Here is a 23,424-nt window from a genome sequence, read left to right on the forward strand (position 1 = left end):
ATTCCCCTTCCATCCTCTACCCAATCGCAGTCCCCAAGCCCTTTTTATTCTCACAGGTCATGATCAGATTTGTCTCATATTTTTTCATCAGAAGAAGGAAACCAGATTCTCCTCAAGGAAGCGATCTGAAGAGAATAACTGCTTTTCATAGGACACCTGGAATTTCTAGTAAAAAAAAAAAAAAAGCTCACTTTTATTATATGCCTTATTTTCTGTTTCTTCTTTTATTATTACTACTGGATTCATGGATAGTATAGGAATTTCAAATAAAACAAGTTTTAGTTTAGGCCATTGTACAGTCATGTGTCGCTTAACAACATGGATACATCCTGAGAAATGCGTTATTAGGCAACTTCGTCTTTGTGTGAACATCATGGAGTTACTCAGACAAACCTAAGTGATATAGTCTATTATTCCTAGGCTACAGACCCACAGCGCACATTACTGCACTGAGTACTGTAGGCAACAGTAACACAATGGTAATTCTTTATGTATCTAAACATATCTAAACACAGAAAAGGTACAGGAAAGATAGAGTATTATAATCTTACGGGACCACTGCCATATATGCAGTCTGTCATTGCAATGTCACTGTGAAGTTCATGACTATACTTAAAAGTCTAAAAAAGATATTTGCCATTTACAAATGAAAGAAGTACGTACTTAATTTGCTTAATAATGAATGGTCCCTAGATGTATACATTTTGGTGATAATACTAACAGACAAATATGTGAAAAGTGATTTCAAATGATGCATTTATATTTTTCCATAAGCACCTAATTACTTCTCTGTATCTTCAGAGTAATTTCCATTCAATAGATTCTTGTTCTAAGGAGCTAAGGCATTGAACTTCTAAAGAAAATCACATTTGTACCCACAAATTCTGATCTATAACATCAGATATGAACATACTGTAAATCAGAAGTTTCTGCTACTGATGTTACAGATTAAGAGGCATAAATTTCACTGAATATAGTATAGTAAGCAGTATATTTTGGGGAGTTATCAAAAGTTTGACACATTCTAAACTACCAGGAGAATTTCTCTTGAGGAAAAATACACATTCATAGTGGCCTTTTCGGATCTCCTAATATTTTCTGGTGAGAGACTACATGATACAATGAAAAGTACTGAATTTGAAATCAGGACAACCCAACTCTAATTCTGGTTTTATCGGTAACATACTGACTAACTGAAGTTATTTCTCTTTTTGGTCCTCAGATTTCTTGATTGTAAAACGTAAGACTTGAACATTCATTTCTGAAGTTTAAGTACATCCTACACTGCAAAGTCAATGTACCCAACTGGGATGCACTGACAATGTCACCTTGTGACTCCTAAGTGGGAAGTGGAATAAACACTTACTTGAGATTGTTTAATAACACGTTCTTTAGCATTTGGTGACACTTGTCAATTCCTTCATTCATTTATTCTAACATCATATTCACACACTATTCAAATAAGATAACATAAAGTGTTTTAGCAGGTTACACAACTATTAAATAATAGTCTTATATACTCTGCTGGATATAAAATCAGCATAATTAACCTTTGTGTTTTTTTGTTTTTAACCAACCAAAAAGACAATTTCCTCTAAATCTTCTCAAAACCACCTAATTTTATTTCCAAAGTTATTTCAGGCAATGACAGTCTCTGCCACATGAGGTGCAGAGTATCAGAATTAAGGAGAGTTTGGCAATGATATCTTGGAAATGACACTAAAAGCACAGGCAACAAAAGCAAAAATAGAGAAATGGGACTATCTCACACTTAAAAACCTTTGTGCATCAAAAGACACAATGAACAAAGTGAAAAGGCAACCTCCAGAATGAGAGAACATATTTGCAAATCATGCATCTCATAAGGGATTATTATCCAGAATATAAAGCATTCCTACAACTCAATAACAAATTAAAAGGACTTGATTAAAAAGGGCAAAGGACTTAAACAGAGATTTCTCCAAAGGTGATATGCAAATAACCAACAAACATGAAAGGATGCTCAATATCACTAATCATCAGAAATATGCGAATTAAACCACAATGATATCACCTTGCATCCATTACGATGGCTACTCTTAAAAAAAGAGAACAACAAGCGCTAGCAAGGATGTGGAGAAACTGGACTGCTTCTGCACTTTTGATAGGATTATAAAACGCTGCAACTGCTATAAAAGACAGTGTGAAGGTTCCTTAAATAATTAAAAATAGAACTATCATATAATCCAGCAAACCCACTTCCAGATATATATATCCAAAAGAATTCAGACTGAGCATGGTGACTCACACACGAAATCTCAGCACTTTGGAAGGCTAAGGCTTGAGGATCGCTTGAGACCAGGGGTTTAAGACCAGCCTGGGCAGCATAGTAAGATGCTGTCTCTATTTTTTTTTTTTTAATTAAAAGAAAAAAAAATTGCAAACAGGGCCTCAAAAAGACATTTGCACGCCAATGTTCATAGCAGCACTATGTAAAATAGCCAAGAGGTAGAACCAACCCAAATGTCCACTGACAGATGAAAAGATAAACAAAATGTAGTATATACATACCATGGAAAGATACTCGGTCTTTAAAAGGACGGAAATCCTGTCACATACTACCATGTGAATGAAACTTGAGGACATCATGCTAAATGAAATAAACTAGTCACAGGAAGACAAACACTATGATTCTACTTACAAGAGATATCAAAAAGTAGTCAATGTTGACTGGGCACGGTGGCTCACACCTATAATCCCAGTACATTGGGAGGCTGAGGTGGGTGTATCACTTGAGGCCAGGAGTTCGAGACCAGCCTGGCCAACATGGTGAAACCCCAACTTTACTAAAAATACAAAAATTAGCCAGGCATGGTGGCTCACGCCTGTAATCCCAGCTACTTGGGAGGCTGAGGCAGGAGAATCACTTGAACTTGGGAGGCAGAGGTTGCAGTGAGCAGAGATAGCACCACTGCACTCCAGCCTGAGTGACAGAGTGAGACTCTGTTTCAAAGAACAAACAAACAAACAAACAAACAAAAGTAGCCAATGTTATGGACTGAATTGTGCCCCTTCAAATTAGTAAGTTCAAGCCCTAACCCCAATGTTCCTATATTTGGAGATAGGACCCCAATGTCCCTGTATTTGGAGATAGGAGGTCATTAAGATTAAATGAGGTCATAAAGATGGGTCCCTAATCTGATAGGGCTGCTGTCCTTACCAGAAGAGGAAGAGACACAGGAGATCTCTCTCTTTCTTTGACATGCACAGGAGGAAAGGCCATGCGAGGACACAGAGAGAAAACAGTCATTTACAAGCCAGGAAGACAGCCCTCACGAGAAACCAACCCTTGATCTTGGAATTTTACCCTCTAAAATTAGACTTTTAGCCTCCAGAAAAAATAAATAAATGTCTGTTGTTTAAGGCATCTAGTCTGTAGTATTTTGCTATGGCAGCTCTAGTCAACTATAATATAGTCAAATTCATATAAGTAGAAAGTAGAATGGTGGTTAACAGAGGCTGGGGTGAGTGGGAAAGAGGGTTGTGGTTTAATGAGTATGGAGTTTCAGATTTGCAAGATAAAATTGTTCTGGAGATCTGTTTCACAACAACAGAATATACTTAACGCTACTGAAATATACACTTAAAAATGGTTAAAATGGCATGTGTTATGTGTTTTTAAATACAATTTTTAAAATTAGAGTTTCAATTTTCCTGCTGAAATAAAGAAAAAAAGATAAGGAAATACTACTTTACAAGTAAAGACAACTACTAATACTATTCTAGGACTACAAAATATATATGGGTGTGGTTACATTTGTTTTTACTTCATTGGAAAAAATAACATATTTTTAAAACTATCTTAAGCTAAAACAACACATCTATTTTAGAGATAATATTTAGCAATATGTAGCAAAATAAAGAAACCAAACTAGTTTATAGTTTCGTCTCTATATTTTACTAAAGCTGAAAATAACATTTCATCATCATTTTTTCCTCAATATATTTTGTAAGAAACTGTTATTAATAATAGTCAAATGTAGAATTGTTCTTCTCAGCTCAAATTTCCACATTCCTAAATTAGATATTTTATCCTTTGAAAAAGGTGGGAAGAACCACTACCAATACCAATACTAGGGCTCATGTAACTTACAAAGTGAAGAGAATTCAATTTTAGCTTAAATAAAAAACACTTCTTTACTCCCTACTAATTGCATTCTCCTAAGTCTTTTTTCTCCTAAAAATACAAAAACAAGGAGCTTGATAACTATGAAATTCTTCACCAATATTTAATAAAAACAAATCTATTCTTCATATTTGCCTTACAGAAAAAAGAGAAGTGTGACATAAACATTTATATTTTTTGTCACTTATTCTGTTTAACCTAACAAAGTTAAAGTGGATTATATTTAATAGAAACTTTGGCTCACTGGGTACGGTGGCTTATGTCTGTAATCCCAAAATTTTGGGAGGTTGAGGTGGGTGAATCACTTCAGCCCAGCAGCTCGAGATAAGTCTGTGCAACATGGCAAAATCCCACCTCTACAAAATATAAATATACAAAAAGTAGCTAGGTGTGGTGACATGTACCTGTAATCCCAGCTACCTGGGAGGCTGAGGTGGGAGGATCACTTGAGCCCAGAAGGTTGAGGCTACAGTGAGCTGAGACTGACCCACTACACTCCAGTCTGGGTGACAGAGTGAGACCTTGTCTCAAAAAGAGTAAAAAATATAAGGAAAAAGACATTTTGGCTCATGTGATAGTAAGATTTTCTTATTTGCTGGCCTAAACACAATTTCAAGAAAATTGTGGGCTATATAACACACAGAGGGAAAAAGGCAGACAAAGTTTGATTTCAGATGTCTTGATTAGGGTTTCTCAAATTTGGCACTATTGGCATTTGGGGTTGAAAAATTCCTTGTTGTGGGAGTTCTCCTTTGCACTGAAGGATGCTTAAGAGCATCCCTATTTACTAGACGCCAGTAGTTCCCCAAGTTGTGACAACTAAAAATGTCTCCAGACATTGCCAAATGTCTCCTGTGAGGCTAAATTACTCCCAGTCTAGAGCATATGAGGCCACAGGTGGACTGATGAATTGGCAGACTTAAACTACAGAAGTTAATACAGAATCTAAAGCCAAAAAGTTAATATTTAGCATCTAAATGCTGATAAGTAAACTAAAAAATGTGATATATGAAATAAATTATTTCCCCAATACAAAATGTGGAGCAGTACAAAAAAAAAAAAAAAAAAAAAACCACTGGCGCTCACCAAGATGTGAAACTCTAGCTGGAGTGGGCAGGAGGGGAGGATGAAAAACAATACACTTCAAAGTGTTGAGTGTTGACAGAGATGTGTGTCTATTGCTAGAAAGAAGGAACACTCTAAAAATACTACATGCCACTTTTTGGTGTATGCTCAAGGAAATAAAACCATAGTTACATTTGCTATTTTCCTCTTTTAGACTACCATCTGGCAATCCACACTTCCACTAGAAAACAGTTCTAGCCAATTGGACTAAAATAGTTAATACACCACCCCCTGTGCCAAAAATATGCCAGGAAGTCTACAGCTTGTTCAGTCACACCCAAAAAGACACTAATGTCCTTAAATGACAAAGTAAATAACTCACAGCATGTTTACCTACTTCTCTTCATACCTTGGGGGCAGAGCGTCAAACAATAGCAGGAGGAAAAATACAACAAAAGTAGTTATAAGCAACAGGCAAACTAAAGTGACCAAATTAATTTATTAGATGTCAACTTGTCCCTAAGACAGTTGGAGTTTTAAAAAATCTACTAATTGAATACAAGAGAACACATAAGACTATAGTCACAATATTTCCAGTGTCAGAGGAATTTGTTAAGAATGAGTGAAGTAATAAGGCAGGTGCATCAGATTCTTATAATACTCTTCAAGAAAGGAAAGGTAAAGATTCTACATATAATGAATATAACAATCAGCAAAATAAACCACTTCCTTTTTCTTAATACTTCAAAGTTGTCAAAAGACAAACTGGTACATGCATGCTAGTATATCCTGTGAGTTATCTTTCACTAATCCATACAGGCAGGCTATGGTAACAAGAACCTACAGTTACCAATAGGTAAATAATGATTACCAAATATTACAAAGATAAGCAGAAAACCATGCACCATTGCACAAACATTAATTGAATGCTTTGAGCACTTTTATAAGTACTCATCTAGCTGAGCAAGACAGAGATGGTCCTGGTTCACGCGGAGTTTACATTTCAGGGCAGGAATTCTAGTGAAATAATCAAACATTTGGGAAATGCACCACCATGAAAGACAGGTACCAAACTCAATCTTTGTTTTCAAAAACAGAAGAGCCAACACCCAAGGAAAACATTAATAGAGAAACAACAAGACTTTAAGCAAAAATATTATTATCACAGAGATTGTATCTGTAAAAAGAGATTATGACATAAGAGAAAATTTTGAGTGAATGCTCACATTTAAACATATCTGTATAAAATCTTAGAAAGCCAAGGATAAAAAGAAAATCCTACAGGTTTTTGGAGAGACAGAATACGTATAATAAATTTTCAGATACTCACAGATTGACTATAGTCCAAGGTTAAAAGAAGTATTAAAGAGTATACTTCATCACATTAAAAAAATCAAACAAAGAATACTGAGTAAAAAAAATCACAAAAAGAGAACATATCAAATAATACCATACCTTTTTAAGGAAGTATTTATAATAAAGATACAAAACTTTCATGGTCATGATGCATGACAGTAGACAAATGGAGGAGGGCTTCAGCTTAATATTTCTTTAAGAAGAAATACAACCATCATATCATCAGAATGACAAAGGATTCAACATAGGAAAGGGAGGAGGTTAGGGAGGGAGCAAAAAGACAAACATGAATCTCCAAGTCTTTCCTTGTTCCAGTGAAGAGTATGGATACTAATTAAATCTAAATATTGACAGTTAAAAAAAAGAGTAAATTTAAATGTGTATTAAAATTTTAAGGTTAATCATGAATAATCATTTTGAAGTAAACAAAAAAGTTCTTTTTTGCTTCCAAATCATTGGAGGAAAGAAATGACACAGAGAGGGCAACCAATCTAAAAGAGCAAACTATGTCCAAATTCATCAAAATCACAATAAATGTGAATAATTAAATTCACCATTAAAATAGAAGGACTCTCCTACTGGAGTTTTAAACTATCCAGCTATACGCAGTTCATAAGGTATATCTTAATGCAATATACACTTGATTAAATGACACAAGACAGGTGAAAATAAACACAAAAAGAACAAATCAACAATTTTTTATAAAGTAAATATAGTAGTATTAACATCAGGCAAATGTATTAGTAAGGTTCTCTAGAGGGATGGAACTAATAAGACAGATAAATACATATAAAGGGGAGTTTATTGAGGAGTATTAACTCACATGATCAAAAGGTGCCACAACAGGCCATCTGTAAGCTGAGGAGCAAGGAAACTAGTCCAAATCCCAAAGCTGAAGACCTTGGAGTCCAATGTTCAAGGGCAAGAAGCATCCAGCATAGGAGAAAGACGTAGGCTGGGAGGCAAAGCCAGTCTAGTCTTTTCACGTTTTTTCTGCCTGCTTTATATTCCAGCCATGCTGGCAGCTGATCAGACGGTGCCCACCCAGATTAAGGGTGGGTCTGCCTTTCCCCAGCCCACTGACTCAAATGTTAATCTCCTTTGGTAACACCCTCACAGACACACCCAGGATCAATACTTTGCATCCAGTCAAGTTTATACTTAGTATTAATCATCACAAGTCGATCCCTTGTTAACTTGTACCCATACACATCTCCTGAGATCATACATAATCTTCAAATAAAAACAATAAGAAGGTCATAATTATGCCTAACGTAATACAACTATCCTTCATACAACCGGAAATGCACCAATCCCCAACCCTCTATTCCATAAAGTTAACAATACTTAAAAGCTCATATGAAGTCAATAAACTTTATGTCACATGATAAAGGAAAAAGGAAGTATGATGAAGATATTTTCTTAGTACAAGTGCACAAATGTGTTTTTAACAAAAGGAGAAGGAAATACTCATGACACTTACATTCCTTGTTTCTGCAACTGGTCATCTGGTCATAGCTGGTATTGATGACTACCTTCTTCTACTACCCATCCTGTATTCCTTTTGCCTTCAGCAAGCACCTCAGCAGGTTGTGTTTTTTTTTCCTGGTAGAGTGAACCAAACCTTCATTCCTGAAGGGTCTGGGTCATTTGTAGTCCTGCCTGGATTGAGCTGTTGTAGTTTCCCATTGACCTTAATTGCAGGGCATGGTAATACTAAGAGATGCCCTAATGGATCTCCTGTATTTCATGCATACTCTTCCTTACTTCCATTGTGGAGCAGTAGACTGATTTCATCTTGATAGTCCAGGTCACTCACCGCAGGCAACACTGTTACTTCCTCCTTAGCCTGTTGACTTAAAGGTAGGAGGAGCCCAAAGTGTCCAGGTGGCAATCTTAACTTCCAGTTTAATGGAATCGTTGTTTTGTCTCCTGGTGGCAGCGTTGCTCCTGCTGGAACTAAGACCTCTAGGCCAGCGGAAAGTAATGTTGCAGGAAGAGGAAGCAAACATTTTGCTAGTGGATCACTATGGGTGCCACTTCCACTTCCACCCCTCGATTCCTGGACCCATGAATCCTGGCTATGGGAGAAACACTGCCATATGCTGGATGCTGATTCAGAGCATACACGGCATTCTGGAGAACTTTGCCCCAGCCCTGCAAAGTATTGTCACCTACTTGCTGTTGTAATTGTGACTTCAAAAGGCCATTCCACTGTTCTATCCAGCTGCTTCAGGATGATGGGGAACACAGTAAGATCAGTGAGTCTAATGAGCATGAGCCCACTGCTGCACTTCTTTAGCCATAAAGTGAGTGCCTTGGTCAGAGGCAGTGCTGTGTGGAATACCATGATGGTGGATAAGGCATTCTGTGAGTCTTCGGATGGGAGTCTTGCAGAAGCATTGTGTGTAGGATAGGCAAATCCATATCCAAAGTGTGTATTCCACTGAGGACAAACCTCTGCCCTTTCCATGATGGAAGAGGTCCAATATAATCAATATGCCACCAAATAGCTGGCTGATCACCCCCAAAAATGGCGCCATATCAAGGGCTCAGTGTTGGTCTCTGCTGCTGGCAAATTGGGCACTCAGCAGTGGCCATAGCCAGGTCAGCCTTGGTGAGTGGAAGTTCATGTTGCTGAGCCCATGCATAACATCTATCCCTGCCACCATGGGCACTTTATTCATGGACCCATTGGGCAATGACAGGGTGGCTAGGGAAAGAGGCTAAGAATGAGTCATCCTATCCACTTGATTATTAAAATCTTCCTCTGCTGAGGTCACCTGTTGGTAAGCTCTCACATGGGATACAACTGTCTTCACAGTTTTTGATCACTCAGAGAGGTCCATCCACATACCTCATCCCCTAATTTCTTTGTCACAATTTTCCAATCATGCTTCTTCCAAATGTCTGACCATGTCAAACCATTGGCTACAATGAATCAGTATATAATTGCACATCTGGCCATTTCTCCTTCCATCCAAGGTTCACTGCTCCAAGTTCTGCCCACTGGGAAGAGTTCCCTTCACTGCTATCATTCAAGGATGTCCCAGAAAGGGGCTATAGTGCTGTAGCTGTCCACTTTCAGGTGGTGTCCGCATATCGTGGAGAACCGTTTGTGAACTAGGCCCTAGTCTTCTCTTCCTCTGACAACTGATCATAGGGAACTCCCCACGAGGCCACTGGTGTAGGCTGGGGAAGAGACAGCAGGGTGGCAGGAGTGGAGACCATGGGCATTTGAGCCACTTCCTCATGTAACTTACTTGTGCCTTCAGGACCTGCTCGAGCCCAATCATGTATATACCACTTCCATTTGATGATGGAATGCTGCTGTGCAGGACCACTTTATGGCTAGACAGGTCAGAAAGTACCCAGTTCATGTCACATGGTGACTTGATGATTCATAGTCAAATATCCAGTTTTCACCAAAGCCCAGTAACAGGCCAAGATCTGTTTCTCAAAAGGAGAACAGTTATCTGCAGAAGATGCAGGGCCTTGCTCCAAAATCCTGATGCCTCTGCTAACAGCAGAGACTCCCTTATGGGGGCCTGCCAAAGGCTCCAACAGCATCCCTAACTGCCAATGACACCTCAAGCACCATTGGATCTGCTGGGTTATATGGCCCAAGTGGCAGAGCAGCTTGCACAGCAGCCTGGACCTGTTGCAGAGCCTTCTCCTGTTCTGGACTCCACCCAAAACTGACAGCCTTTTGGGTAACTCGATAAATGGGTCAGAGTAACACACCCAAATGAGGGACGTGTTGCCTCCAAAATCATACCAGGCCTACCAGGCATTGTGCCTCTTTCTTGGTTGTAGGAGAGGCCAAATGCAGCAACTTTTCCTTCACCTTAGAAAGAATATCTCAACAGGCTCCACACCACTGGACCCCCGGAAATTTTACTGAGGTAGAAGGTCCCTGAATTTTAGTTGGATTTATTTCCCATCCTCTGGCACGCAAATCTCTCACCAATAAGTCCAGTGTGTTTGCTACTTCTTGATCACTGGATTCAATCATCATACTGTCCTCAACATAAAAAACCAGTGTTATATCTTGAAGAAGGGAAGTGATCAGGGTCTCTCCAAATAGGATTATGACACAAAGTTGATATACTCCTGAGGTAGGACAGTAAAGGCATATTGCTGGCCTTGTCCGCTGAAGACAAATTGCTTCTGGTGGGCCTTACGGACAGGAGTGGAGAAAAAGGCATTTGCCAAATCAGTGGCTGCATACCAAGTACCAGGAGATGTGTTACTTTGCTCAAGCAATGAAACCACATCTGGTACTGCAATTGCAATCGGAGTCACCACTTTGTTACACTTACGATAATCCATTTTCATTCTCTAAGAGCCATCTGTCTTCTGCACAGGCCAAATAAGAGAGTTGAACAGGGATATGGTAGGAATCACCACCCCTGCATCTTTCAAGTCCTTGATGGTGGCACTAATTTCAGCAGTCCCTCCAGGGATGCGATATTGGTTTTGATTTACTGTTTTTCTAGGTGGAGGCAGCTCTAATGGTTTCCATTTGGCCTTTCCCACCATTATGGCTCTCAACCTACAGTCAGGGAGCCAATGTGGGGGTTCTACCAGTTGTTAAGTATGTCTATGTCAATCATGCATTCTGGCACTGGGGAGATGACCACAGGATAAGTCCAGGGACACAATGGACCCACTGTAAGTCAGACCTGAGCTAAAACTCCATCAATTACCTGACCTCCATAAGCCCCTATTTTAACTGGAGGACCACAATGACATTTTGGGTCCCCTGGACTCAGCGTCAGCTCAGAGCCAGTGTCCAGTAGTCCCTGAAATGTCTGATCATTTCCCTACGCCCATTGAACAGTTAGCCTGGTAAAAGGCTGGAGGTCTCCTTGGGGAAGGATGGGAGAAAGATTCACAGCATAAACTGTCAGTAGTGTAGAGTGGTCCTTCCTCAAGGGGACCCGGTCTCCCTTTCATTCAAGGGGTTCTGGGTATGTGAACTGGCTCAAGTCTGGAAATTGATTAAGGGACTATGATTCTCTGCTTTTATAATTCAAATTAGTCTGGAAGTTCTCTGCTTATATAAATTAAGTAGGAATGCAGTAGGCTTCCTATCACTTCTAGGAACATTGTAATTAGCCAATGCCAGAGTTCGACAGGAGTCAGATTATTCTGATTGCTGCTTTGCCTCTTCTGTCCATCACAGTAGCTATGCCCAGCTTGCCTTTGACAGCTGAGTGCCACCACTTGGCCCCTGCCACCTCGGGATCCAATTATTCCAATTGTATTTAAATTTTGTAGCTGAGTGACTGCAGTTCCCACTGTTAGATCTGACATACAGAGAAGGGCTATTACAGGGCTCTTCAAAGATGAAGGTGCTGCCTTCACAAATCTATTTCACAAAGCATTGGTCAAGGGTATATCTTCTGGACCCTCCCAGCTGGGATGAGTAGGTCTAAAGAGACTAATCCACTCCACCATCCCTTCCTCTACATTAAACGAAGAGAGATCAGGCATTTCCAGCTCACTCACAGTGGGCCATTTTTAATCCATCTTTCAGCTAACCAAGCAAATAAACTATTAGAACCTTTTGTAACTCCCCAAGCTGCAATATTAAATGAAGAATCCCTAATTAGTGGGCCCAAATCAATAAATTCAGTCTAATCCAACTCTATATTCCTTCCACCATTATCCCACACCCTTAATATCCATTCCCATGCCTGTTTTCCAGATTTCTGTTTATATACATTAGAAAACTCAAGCAGTTCTTTTCGCTTGTAGTACACCTCTTCATGGGTCTTACTCTCAACCTCACCTCTAGGGGTCCACCGAGACTCTAGTCTAGTTATAGGTCTAGAAGCAAACAGAGGTTTTGGGGGTGGCTCCTGAGGAGAATCAACATTATCTTGCTTGGAAACCGCCTCTGGGGAGGCCATCGCTATTGCCTCAGGCAGTAAAGGGTTTATCTCCTCAGACAAAGGTGGAAATGCTGATGGCAGCATGGGTTGGAAAGGGGATGTTGCCACTACTGGGGATGGGGAAGCTGTGTCTTCTGGCAAGAAAGGTTCCTTAGAGTTTATAAGCTCAGTATCCCCAGCTTCATCAGGGTCCTCCCACATATCCCCATTCCAAGTTTCAGGGTCCCATTTTTTCCCGATTAATCCCCTCACTTTAACAGTAGACACCTGGTGAGGCTGTGCATACACTTTTCATTGCAGGTCAGTCACTCACATGATAAACTTGTGTCTGATTTTCCACAATTTCAACTCTTTCTCTACAGGAGATAAGATTCTCACTCAAGGCAATCTTAGCAGATTTGAGGCTCCGTATCTGTTTCTGAAGCTGGGAGTTAGAATCCCTGAGTTCATCATTTTCTTTTATCACTTTGTCCAGTGAACTTAGGAGCAACCAACCAACTTCATTATGTTCCTTAATATAGTCAAAGGCATTATGCAGAGAGTCACTAAACTCCTTGCCTCTCATAAGCAGTGAATCAGGAGTGTCAAATGTATTTACTGTGCATAACTCTGTTAACAGTTCATGCCAAGGACTATCAGTGTTCTCCATGTTATCAGAAGTAGAGACCTTAGCATTTTTGGATGTAATCATATTAAGCAGCCAACTCCAGAAACCTCAAAACCAATGAAAGAACTCTATCCTTAATATTCTGTTCCTCTAGAACCACTCCTGGTATCAAAATCCGTATTAGTCAGGGCTCTCTAGAGGGATGGAACTAATAGAATATATAGACATATATTTGTAAATCTTTTTATACATATATTTAATTCTTCATATATAAAAAGCCATATATATATATATCTCTTCATATATAAATATATAAATCTTCATATATATGAAGATATATACACACACACACACACACATATATGATCATATTAACTCACACAATCTCAAGGTCCCACAATAGGCCATCTATAAGCTGAGGAGCAAGGAAGCCAGTCCTAATCCCAAAGCTGAAGAACTTGGAGTCCAATGTTCAAGGGCAAGAAGCATCTAGCACTAGAGAAAGATGTAGGCTGGGAGGCTAAGCCAGTCTAGTCTTTTCATGTTTTTCTGCCTGCTTTATATTCCAGCCATGCTGGCAGCTGATTAGATGGTGCCCACCCAAATTAAGGGTGGGTCTGCCTTTCCCCAGCCCACTGACTCAAATGTTAATCTCCTTTGGCAACACCCTCACAGACCCACCTAGGACCAATACTTTGCATCCTTCAAGCTAATCAAGTTGGCACTTACTATTAACCATCACAGCAAATTAGAATGAAACAAAAACTAGCATTAAATTGAAGAAGAGCAAAATCTCCTATTGATAGTATACTCAATTAGTTGTCATGCTTTTATTTCTCTAACAATACAGCTTTAAAATATATAATGTGAAAACTAGAATCAAAACAGAAGAAAATTACTTACATAATCATAATGTAAGATTCAACATACCTGTCAGAAAAGTCCACATTTCAATAAATAGAAAAGATGAATATAAAGGGTTTTAATAAATTTGATTATATAAACCTAAATATATAAAGATACACACACATACACACACACACACACATCAAAAGAAAATATAATCAATGTAGAGCTTAATAGTTGACTACGTATAAGGGCACCAAAAAAAAAAAAAAAAATCCAAGCCCTCAAAAAGAGTCTCAAAAGCATAAAACTGAGATGCATCCATTGGACATGCCTCAATAAAATATAAGGATAGTGTCAAGTACCTGTTTCCTTTAGAATCACATCAGATAGGCAAAAATCTAAATGGAAATTTCAGTGAGAATTTAGGGTAATGGACATTTATAAAAACTTCAGGTGGGAGTATAAATTCATGATACCTTTTTACAAAATAATTTGATATTACCTCTCAAAATTTTAAATGTCCATACCCTTTGACTCAACAATTGTACCTCTAGAAATTCCTCTAATATAGAAAACTTATAATCAGAAAACAAATATACAAGATTACAACACTAATTATAACAGCAAAAAAGTAATAAACCAAATATCAATTAAAAGAAAAATGGCTAAGTAATTTATAGTACCTCCATTTCATAAAATGTCAAGCACTGACATGGAAAGAATCTCTAAGACATGGGCTTAAGTGTAAAAAAATACACGTTTAAGTGCAAAATGAATGGAAAAAGAAGTGGAAGAGTACACAACAAACGTTTTACTTCTGGAGAGGGATATAATTTTACCTTACATATGTCTCTTAGTGTTTGGATCTTTTATGACTGGTACTACTTGCATAAGAAACGTAATTAATTTTTTCAATGTCTTATTTACTTTCCAGAAAAAGACTAAGATCCTTCCGTCCTTAGGACAAATTTGATTAAACCCATCTGAGAGTACGGGACAAGTACAAACTTTGATTCTGTTACAATAAGAATACCTGCTGTTTCCTTTTCTGGGAATGATCTTCCATCAGATATGGCTCAGCACTTCACTTCCTTCAAGTTATCTGCTTAAATATCACTTTATCTAAGGAATCTTTCCTGACTTTGCAATATAAAATGACAACATCCTACTCCCATCCTACCCCTCGCCAACTACCTTACCTTGTTTCATTTTTCACTAGAGTAATTTACTACCAGTATCTTAGTGTGCTTATCTTTAAAGTGGGGATGATAATAGTACCTACCACACAGGTTGTTGTTAGGCTTAAATGACCTATGAGTTCTTAGATGAGTGCCTGACACATAGTAAGAGACATAAGAATCTGTTTTGTTTATGGTCTGCCTTCCCCCATTAGAACAACAATGCTAAGAGGTAGGGGCTGTGTTTTGTTCATTATTGTATCCTGATGCCTGGAAAGTGCTTATTGGTAAACATTCATCACTGTTGAAGTCGGATTTAGTACTGCAGCCATATGTACAGACAGCTTAGATTACAAGAAAAAAATAATAATTTTTGGTAAAAGCAAGCTTTCTGCATATTAGCATGAATCATCTGTAATAATTCAACCTATTTTAAACATATAATATTTAGCAGTATGGCTCCTAGAAGCTTCAAGCAGGGAAGGGGTATAGTGGCATTTAATTCATTAATTTCTTAACACCAACATGACAACAAAAGATAAAACATAATGTGGATGAGAAAACAAATGCACAACTTACTTTTCATTCCTGCTTTTGATGCATGGCTGGTAGAGGACCTTGATAGCACTCCAGGCAGAACTAGAATCTGCTTTCAATGTGTCTTCCAACAATGGGAATTTTTTGATATATTTAGAATTTCTCAATGATTCAATCACCAAACTGTCTGAATTTAAAAGCCACAGCTAAAGATGTGAAGAGAAAGTCCAAGTATAAGAATATTGTCACCTTATCCATATCTTATGACTTTTCAAAAACAAAAAAGAGACTAAGAAAATCCCAGAAAAAATAAATATGAGAATCATGTACATAATTTTAAAGCTAGGTAGGCCTTTCAAAATATAACACTTGGTAGAGCAATTGACATAAAGTTAAAAAAAAAAAAAAAGACAACTGACTCAGAGAAAATACGCATAAGTAACAACGTTATTATCTATAATATACAGAGCTTCAGTAAGGAGGTAAAACAGCCCGAGAGAAATACAGGCAAAGAATATGAACAGAATTAACAGAAGAAATAAAAGATACATAAACATATATTCGAATCTTAATGTAACTAATAAATGTGAAATTTTGTGCCACCATTTTTCATTGATCAGATTGGCAAATATAAAAGGATTGATAACATCTAGTTCAGAAAAGGGGTTTGAAGTGGGCATTCCAATACACTGCTGGTAAAGTGTTTTGGGATTTGGATGCATGTGATTCACTGAGGGAGAACTCACAGGAGAAAAGTGAAGGAAATGGGATAAGGAAGGGGAAAGAGCTAATTAAGGATATAGAATCATCTGGAGTCTGGTTTTGGCCTGATCCATGGGGGAGTTCTACAGCATGAATCCCACCTACAGAGTTTGTTCTACTTTGAGACAAGAGTCCCTAGCTTTCTGTGCCCCAGGATCAAATCACTGGCAGTGGGCTGACCAAGAAGGGGTAAGTCAGGGAGATGGGATTGTGGCGGACAGGTAACTTCTGGGCAAGGCAACCCCTGTCATCTGAAAAGGAAGTCTCTGGAGAAGGGGGCAGCTGTGAGCCATTATTAGCCAACACTGTCAGCAGCTGGGAATGGGTGCATCAACCCAGTATGGGGTCTGGGTGGCACACCAAGAATGCCTACTATAAAAGATAAATTAGTACAACTTTTTTTGCAAGGTGATAATTACCTGAGTTTCAAATACACAAATTCTAATACTATATTACATTAGAAAGATCCATTTATAAAGAAGTACTAAAAGATACAGGCAAAGATTATTTTCATTGCAGTTCAGTCTTATCAGCCATACAGCAAAATTCCAATCATTAAAGAGCCAGACCTACATTTAAACTAACAAAAACAATCCTCAAGATACATACTGTGAAGCAAGCAGGTTGCAGAAAAACACTAATCATATGATACTGGTTTTTTTTTTTTTTTTTTTTTACAAATAGATAAACACCTGTGAGTGTACATATATATAGTCGTATATGGAAAGAATAAAAATAATGAAGTACACATATCAGACTGTTATTACTGATTGCCCCCTGAATAGTATGATATAGCAAGGCAAGAAAAGGAACATTTTATGTTCTTCATGGTCCCTGATTGTGTTTCAAGAATATTTTATAAAAAAGAAAAATCTAAATATATGTTAGAAAGTTTCAGAAGTTCCTACTCCTGATTTTCAATTTGAAATCTTAGAATAAAATAAAAAGTAAAACTGATTTCAGATAACTGTGAGGCATATTTAGTATCAAAATCAGTCAGAAAATATTTTAGGTTTTCATAGAAATTATCTGCAATTAGAAGAACATAGGGTCCTCATAAGGGATGGCCAGCTACAGAGTCACACCTAACAGCAACTTCAGGCCCTTCCCTCTTTTTTGTTACTATGTTTCCATATTAGCTTTTTAGTTTCATAAAGGCATTTGGGCTCTACCTTGAGCACCTGGAACAGTGTCTTTCATATAAGAAGTGCTCCATACATGTTTACTGGTTGAATAAAATAGATGTAGAAGTAGAGAGGATATTTGGGCTATGATTCTTGGTTATCCAGATAAATGCTCAAAATTTGTTTCTGAAGGACACTATTTTTAATAGAGGCAGTGTAATATTAGGCTCTAGTGGTACATGCTGGGATGATTGTTAGCCACAAAGCCTCTTCCTCAAAAATTGCCACTATTTCTCAAATATCACAGAATCAGAGCAACTAAAAACAACAAAAGAAGTCCAGGTATGGTGGCTCATGCCTGTAATCCCACTATAATCCCAACAGTTTAGGAGGCCAAAGTGGGAGGATTACCTCAGCCCAGGAGTTCAAGACCAGCCTGGGCAACATAGCAAGACCTCATCTCCAAAATTAAAAAATTGTTTGGGAATGGTGGAGTAGGCCTGGAGTCTCAGCTATTTAGAAGGCTGAGGTGGGAGGATCACTTTAGCCTGGGAAGTCGAGGCTGTGGTGAGCCATAATCCTGCCACTGCACTCCAGCCTGTGTGACAGAGTAAGACCTTATCTCAAAAAAACAAAAAACAAACAGGAGCAATAGGACATATTCTAAACATAAGAGTACGAAATAGAAAAAAAAAAAAAAAAAGACAGAGACAGAATAGTGTTATAGTGACCAAAAAAAAGCCATTACTAACTGAGAGTAAAAAATCTGATTTTGGCCAGGCGCAGTGGCTCATGCCTGTAATCCCAGCACTTTGGGAGGCCGAGGCAGGTGGATAACGAGGTCAGGAGATCGAGACCATCCTGGCTAACACAGTGAAACCCCATCTCTACAAAAAAATTAACTGGGCGTGGTGACGGGTGCCTGTAGTCCCAGCTACTCAGGAGGCTGAGGCAGGAGAATGGCGTGAACCCAGGAGGCTGAGCTTGCAGTGAGCCAAGATCGTGCCACCGCACTCCAGCCTGGGGAACAGAGCGAGACTCCATCTCAAAACAAAGAAACAAAAAACCCTGATTTTGTGGTATGAGCTTCTAAATAGCAGGAATCAGGAATTTTCTCTGTATCCCTAGTAACTAGTACATAGAGGCACTTGATCATCTGCTATTAAATTAAGGGAGTTTGATTTATGAATTAAACTGATATTAACTTTTTTTTTTTTTTAAGATGGAGTCTTGCTCTGTCACCCAGGCTTAAGTGCAGTGGCATCATCTTGGCTCACTGCAACCTCTACCTCCCGACTTCGAGCGATTCTCCTGCATCAGCTTCCTGAGTAGCTGGGACTACAGGCATGGGCCATCCACCAGGCTAATTTTTGTATTTTTAGTAGAGATGAGGTTTCCCCATGTTGGCCAGGCTGGTCTCGAACTACTGACCTCAAGTGATCCCCCTACCTTGGCTTCCCAAAGGGCTGGGATTACAGGCATAAGTCACCATGCCCAGCCTGATATTAACATTTTTAATCACTTATTTTCCACACCTGAGAATTAAGAAAAAAAAATGAAAAAACTAAAGAATTCTGAGACCTTGGATTCCTAGGCTACAAAAGCTGGATAAAATAATTTCTTACCAAGATATACACTTTGTCGTCCTGACCTTGAATCCTGAATCTAAAAGTACTTCTAGCAGAGGAGAGCTGCACCAGACACTGGGTGATCACGCTCTGGACAAACCGAGACCTGTTTGAACAGAAATCAATTTTCAAAACGTGTGTCTCATAATAACTCTAACTGGTAAGATAAGCAAAAAATACCCACAGGGTACCTAAAAGGCAGAGACATCCACATTCCAGACTTTTCTATGTACTGCTCATTCCCTCACAATCCACACTGATGTGGATTTTAATATAGTTTAATGTATTCAGTTTTGCTCCATTCTTCTTCAAATCTATTCTCCAATCCTTGATACACTTTCCACACCAAACCTAACTATTCACCCCTACTGAATAAAAAAATACCATGTTAGAACAAGTCAATACTCCATTTGTGCTCTAGCATATTAAACAGAGAATAACTAACTTACAAAAGGAGGCAAGAAATTTCCTTCCAAACATCAGACAGTATTGTCTACATTTTCTTCCATTTGGATGGAAAGTGTCCCTAAAGTGTCAGCTCTGAGGTACAGAATCCAAGTATTTACATAACGATAAAGTTCAAGGCTATACTCAGATTGCCATAATTTTAGGATATCAACAAATAAACAGGAATAAAGGCATATCATGGTTAACTTGTTTGCAAACTAAAAAGAGTCAAAGAAATAAAAACACTAATAGATTTAGGGGCTAAGTACCATGTTTTTAAAACACAGGAGTCATTTGAAACTGACCTATGTTTCAAATTTTAAATAATTCAAATTAAAATCAGAAGCTATTCAAAAAACTTATTGGTGACTAGGTGATAAAATTCTAGATATCTGGCACATAGAAATAAGCATAGAAAACTTTCAGAATTAGAAGATTTATAAGAGCACATTTGTCTACAGCACTATATGGAGCAAAACATTTTTTTAAATCCTCAAATCTTTTATATGTGTGGTTTGGTTCAACTATCTAAAAGGCTTTCTCTTTCCTTTTCCAAATAAAGAAAGGTATGAATAAAAATGAATTCCCATATCATCAATTGTACTTCCTTTTTCCTAAATTTGGAATTACAAATATATACCATGCAATACTACTTAGCCACAAAATGGAACGAAATAATGGCAATCACAGCATCCTGGACGTAATTGGAGACTATTATTCTAATTGAAATAACTCAGGAATGGAAAACCAAACATCGTATGTTCTCCTTCATAAGTGGGAACTAAGTTATGAGGATGCAAAAGCATAAGAATAATACAATGGACTGAGGACTTGGGGAAAAGGCGGGGGGAGAGGTAAGAGATAAAAGACTACACATTGAGTACAGTGAACACTGACTGATTGGGTGATGGGTGCACCCAAATCTCAGAAATCATCACTATTCATCTAAGTAAACATCATCTGTTCCCAAAAACCTATTAAAATAAAAAATAAATTCAAAACCAAAAAATTAAAAATAAAAAAAAGGTCTGAATAGGGGGAAAAAAGAAATTACAAATAAATGTAATTTGTTATTTGTACCTTGGTATGATGGGGAAACTCCTCTCAGATGACTGAATGATTATCTCTGTCATGTAAAACTTGGTGGTTTCTAGAAACAAAAAAGAAAATTAAGACTCTCCCCAATACACTAATAATTTTATTGTGGGCCTGTTGACTCCAAATTATGATATTCCAAACTAAATATTAAACATACTGGTAAAATTAATATTCAGTAAACATTTTCCCAAAACTACTTAGTTTCAGAAGACAAAGCATTGGTCACTACAAGGAGATAGTTCTGAAGCTTCTGTGTCTTTTTAGAAAATAATGCCCAGAGATTCTGCTCACACATATGGAAGATTATAAAAGTTGTCACATCACAGGCATAGTGCACTTAGATAGAAATTAGTCACTGGGTTTCCTCAATTCTACAGAATAGCTACAAACCTGTAAGTCAATGAAAAAGACTTCTGGTTTGGTTTTGATATACTATTTTCCCAGTATACTAACGGCTTCCACTTGGCCTTTTCTACCAAAATAGCCTCAACTCACATGTTGGGGAACTAACGCGGGGATTCTGTCAGCTGCTAAGTGTGTTAATTTGAGTTAAGCACTCTGGAATTCAGGAAATAATCACAGGAAGTATTCAGGGATCCACTGGACCCACTGTGAGATGGACCTGAGCTAAAACTCTATTGATCACCTGACCCCATCCCCTACTCTAACTGGAGGGCCACAGTGATGTTTTGGGTCTTCTAGAATTGGTGTTCATTTAGAACCAGTGTCCAGCAGTCCCAAAAGGGTGATTATTTCCTTTTCCCCAGTGCACATGGGGAACTGTTACCCTGAGAAAGGCCATGGTTCCCTTTGTGGAAGGCTGGGAGAAAGATTAACAGTATAAATTTTAGGTAGCATACTAGGGTTTTTCATTGAGGGCATCTGCCCTTTCCTTCATTCAAGGGTTCCTGGGTCTACAAAGGCTCAAGTGTGAGAACTGAGGGGCCAGGACTCTCTGTTTTTATGATGCAAGCTCAACTTTTATTCACTTGACAGAACTTTCTGCTTATACAAATCAAGTAAGATTTTAGCAGGCTTGCTATCTATTTCACTTCTAGACAACACCATGATCAACTAGCAAACACCATATGACTGAATAACTCAGATTATTCCAATTGTTGCCATGACTTTCTGTCCATTACGCTAACTATACCCACCTTGCCTTTGATGTTTGAGTGCTCCTATCTGAAAAGGGGTTTTTACTCATAGCACCCAAAACACAGATGCAGTGAACCTCACATTAGAATCTACCCAGAATCTCAATGACTCTATTGATGTACAATTCTCACTAAATCTGGTTATCTGATTGCTTACAGAAAACTTTAAATAGATATTTAATAGACATAAATGTGAACACAACCATCTTGGAGTTCTAAAAAAAATCTAAGAAAGTTTAATCTCACTAACAATCCAGCACTTTGGGAGGCCGAGGCAGGCAGATCACCTGGGGTCAGGTGTTTGAGACCAGCCTGGCCAACATGGTGAAACCCTGTCTCTACTAAAAATACAAAAATTAGCTAGGCGCAGTGACCCACGCCCATAGTCCCAGCTACTTAGGAGGGTGAGGCAGGAAAATTGCTTGAAACCGGGAGGCGGATGTTGCAGTGAGCTGAGATCGCGCCACTGCACTCCAGCCTGGGTGACAGAATGTGACTCCGTCTTAAAAACAAACAAACAAACAAAAAATTGTATATGTATTGTGACACCATAATTAAACATATAAGAATTTATTTCAAAAAAATACACACTGGTATATGAAAACACTTATCTATAGTGATACTCATAATAATATCAATAGAAAAATACTGAAAACAAGTGTCTAAAAATTGAGGATGGGTTAAACAGATATTCAGGCAACATAATTCCATGCATATTTCAAATTTTAAATAGGTCAAATTAAAACCAGAAATAATTAAAAATGAGGCTGTCATTAAAAATGGTGTTGTTGGCCAGGTACAGTGGCTCACACTTAATCCCAGCACTTTGGAAGGCCAAGCCAGGAGGATCACTTGAAGCCCAGGAGTTTGAGACCATCCTGGACAACAAAGCAACAATCTGTCTCTACAAAAAAAAATCTTTTAAAAATTAGCCAGGCTGAGTGGCATGTGCCTGTAGTTCCAGTTACTTGGGAGGCTGAGGCAAGAGGATTGTTTGAGCCCAGAAGTCTGAGGCTTCAGTGAACTACTGCCCTCCAGCCTGAGAGACAGAGTAAGATCCCATCTCTTAAAAAATAAAATAAAATAGTGTTGTCAAACAACTTTTAATAAGACAGAAAGTTATTTTTTGAAAAAGTATGTAATTGCTCAATATTACACACAGAAAAGGTAAAAAAAATAAAATAGTTTCATAGATTAATATATAGAGAGCCATGACAGATTTACCCATTTCTCCCTGAAGATCTGTCAATATTTACTATTTTGAAGTCATGTTGTTACACAAACTAAATCTTTTTAACTTTATGAAATGACTATGTATGTATGTATGTATTTATTTATTTATTTACTTAAGACAGGTCTTGCTCTGTTGCCCAACTAGAGTGCAGTGGTGTGATCATAGCTCACTGTAACCTCGAACTCCTGGGCTTCAGTGATCCTTCCGCGTCAGCCTCCTGAGTAGCTAGGACTACTACAGGGATGCACCACTATGCCCGGTCAATTTTTTGTAGAGACAAGGTTTCACTATGTTGCCTAGGCTGGTCTCAAGGGATC

The 23,424-nt window shown here is 38.2% G+C and overlaps 1 protein-coding gene across 5 annotated transcripts in view; it reads right to left on the reverse strand.

The window, feature by feature from the left end:
- UBE3D (ubiquitin protein ligase E3D) overlaps positions 1 to 23,424 on the reverse strand; it is a 179,888-nt gene that overhangs the window by 118,485 nt on the left and 37,979 nt on the right. For all 5 annotated transcript variants that reach the window (XM_025382815.1, XM_025382817.1, XM_025382816.1 and 2 more), the window contains 3 exons: positions 20,699 to 20,768; positions 19,169 to 19,277; positions 15,700 to 15,863 (listed from right to left, as the gene is read on the reverse strand). In XM_025382815.1, the coding sequence (XP_025238600.1) occupies positions 15,700 to 15,863; positions 19,169 to 19,277; positions 20,699 to 20,768 (343 nt within the window). The remainder of the gene's footprint in view (positions 1 to 15,699; positions 15,864 to 19,168; positions 19,278 to 20,698; positions 20,769 to 23,424) is intronic.

The sequence above is a fragment of the Theropithecus gelada genome, chromosome 4 (genome assembly GCF_003255815.1).
Source record: "Theropithecus gelada isolate Dixy chromosome 4, Tgel_1.0, whole genome shotgun sequence".
Classification (NCBI taxonomy): domain Eukaryota; kingdom Metazoa; phylum Chordata; class Mammalia; order Primates; family Cercopithecidae; genus Theropithecus; species Theropithecus gelada.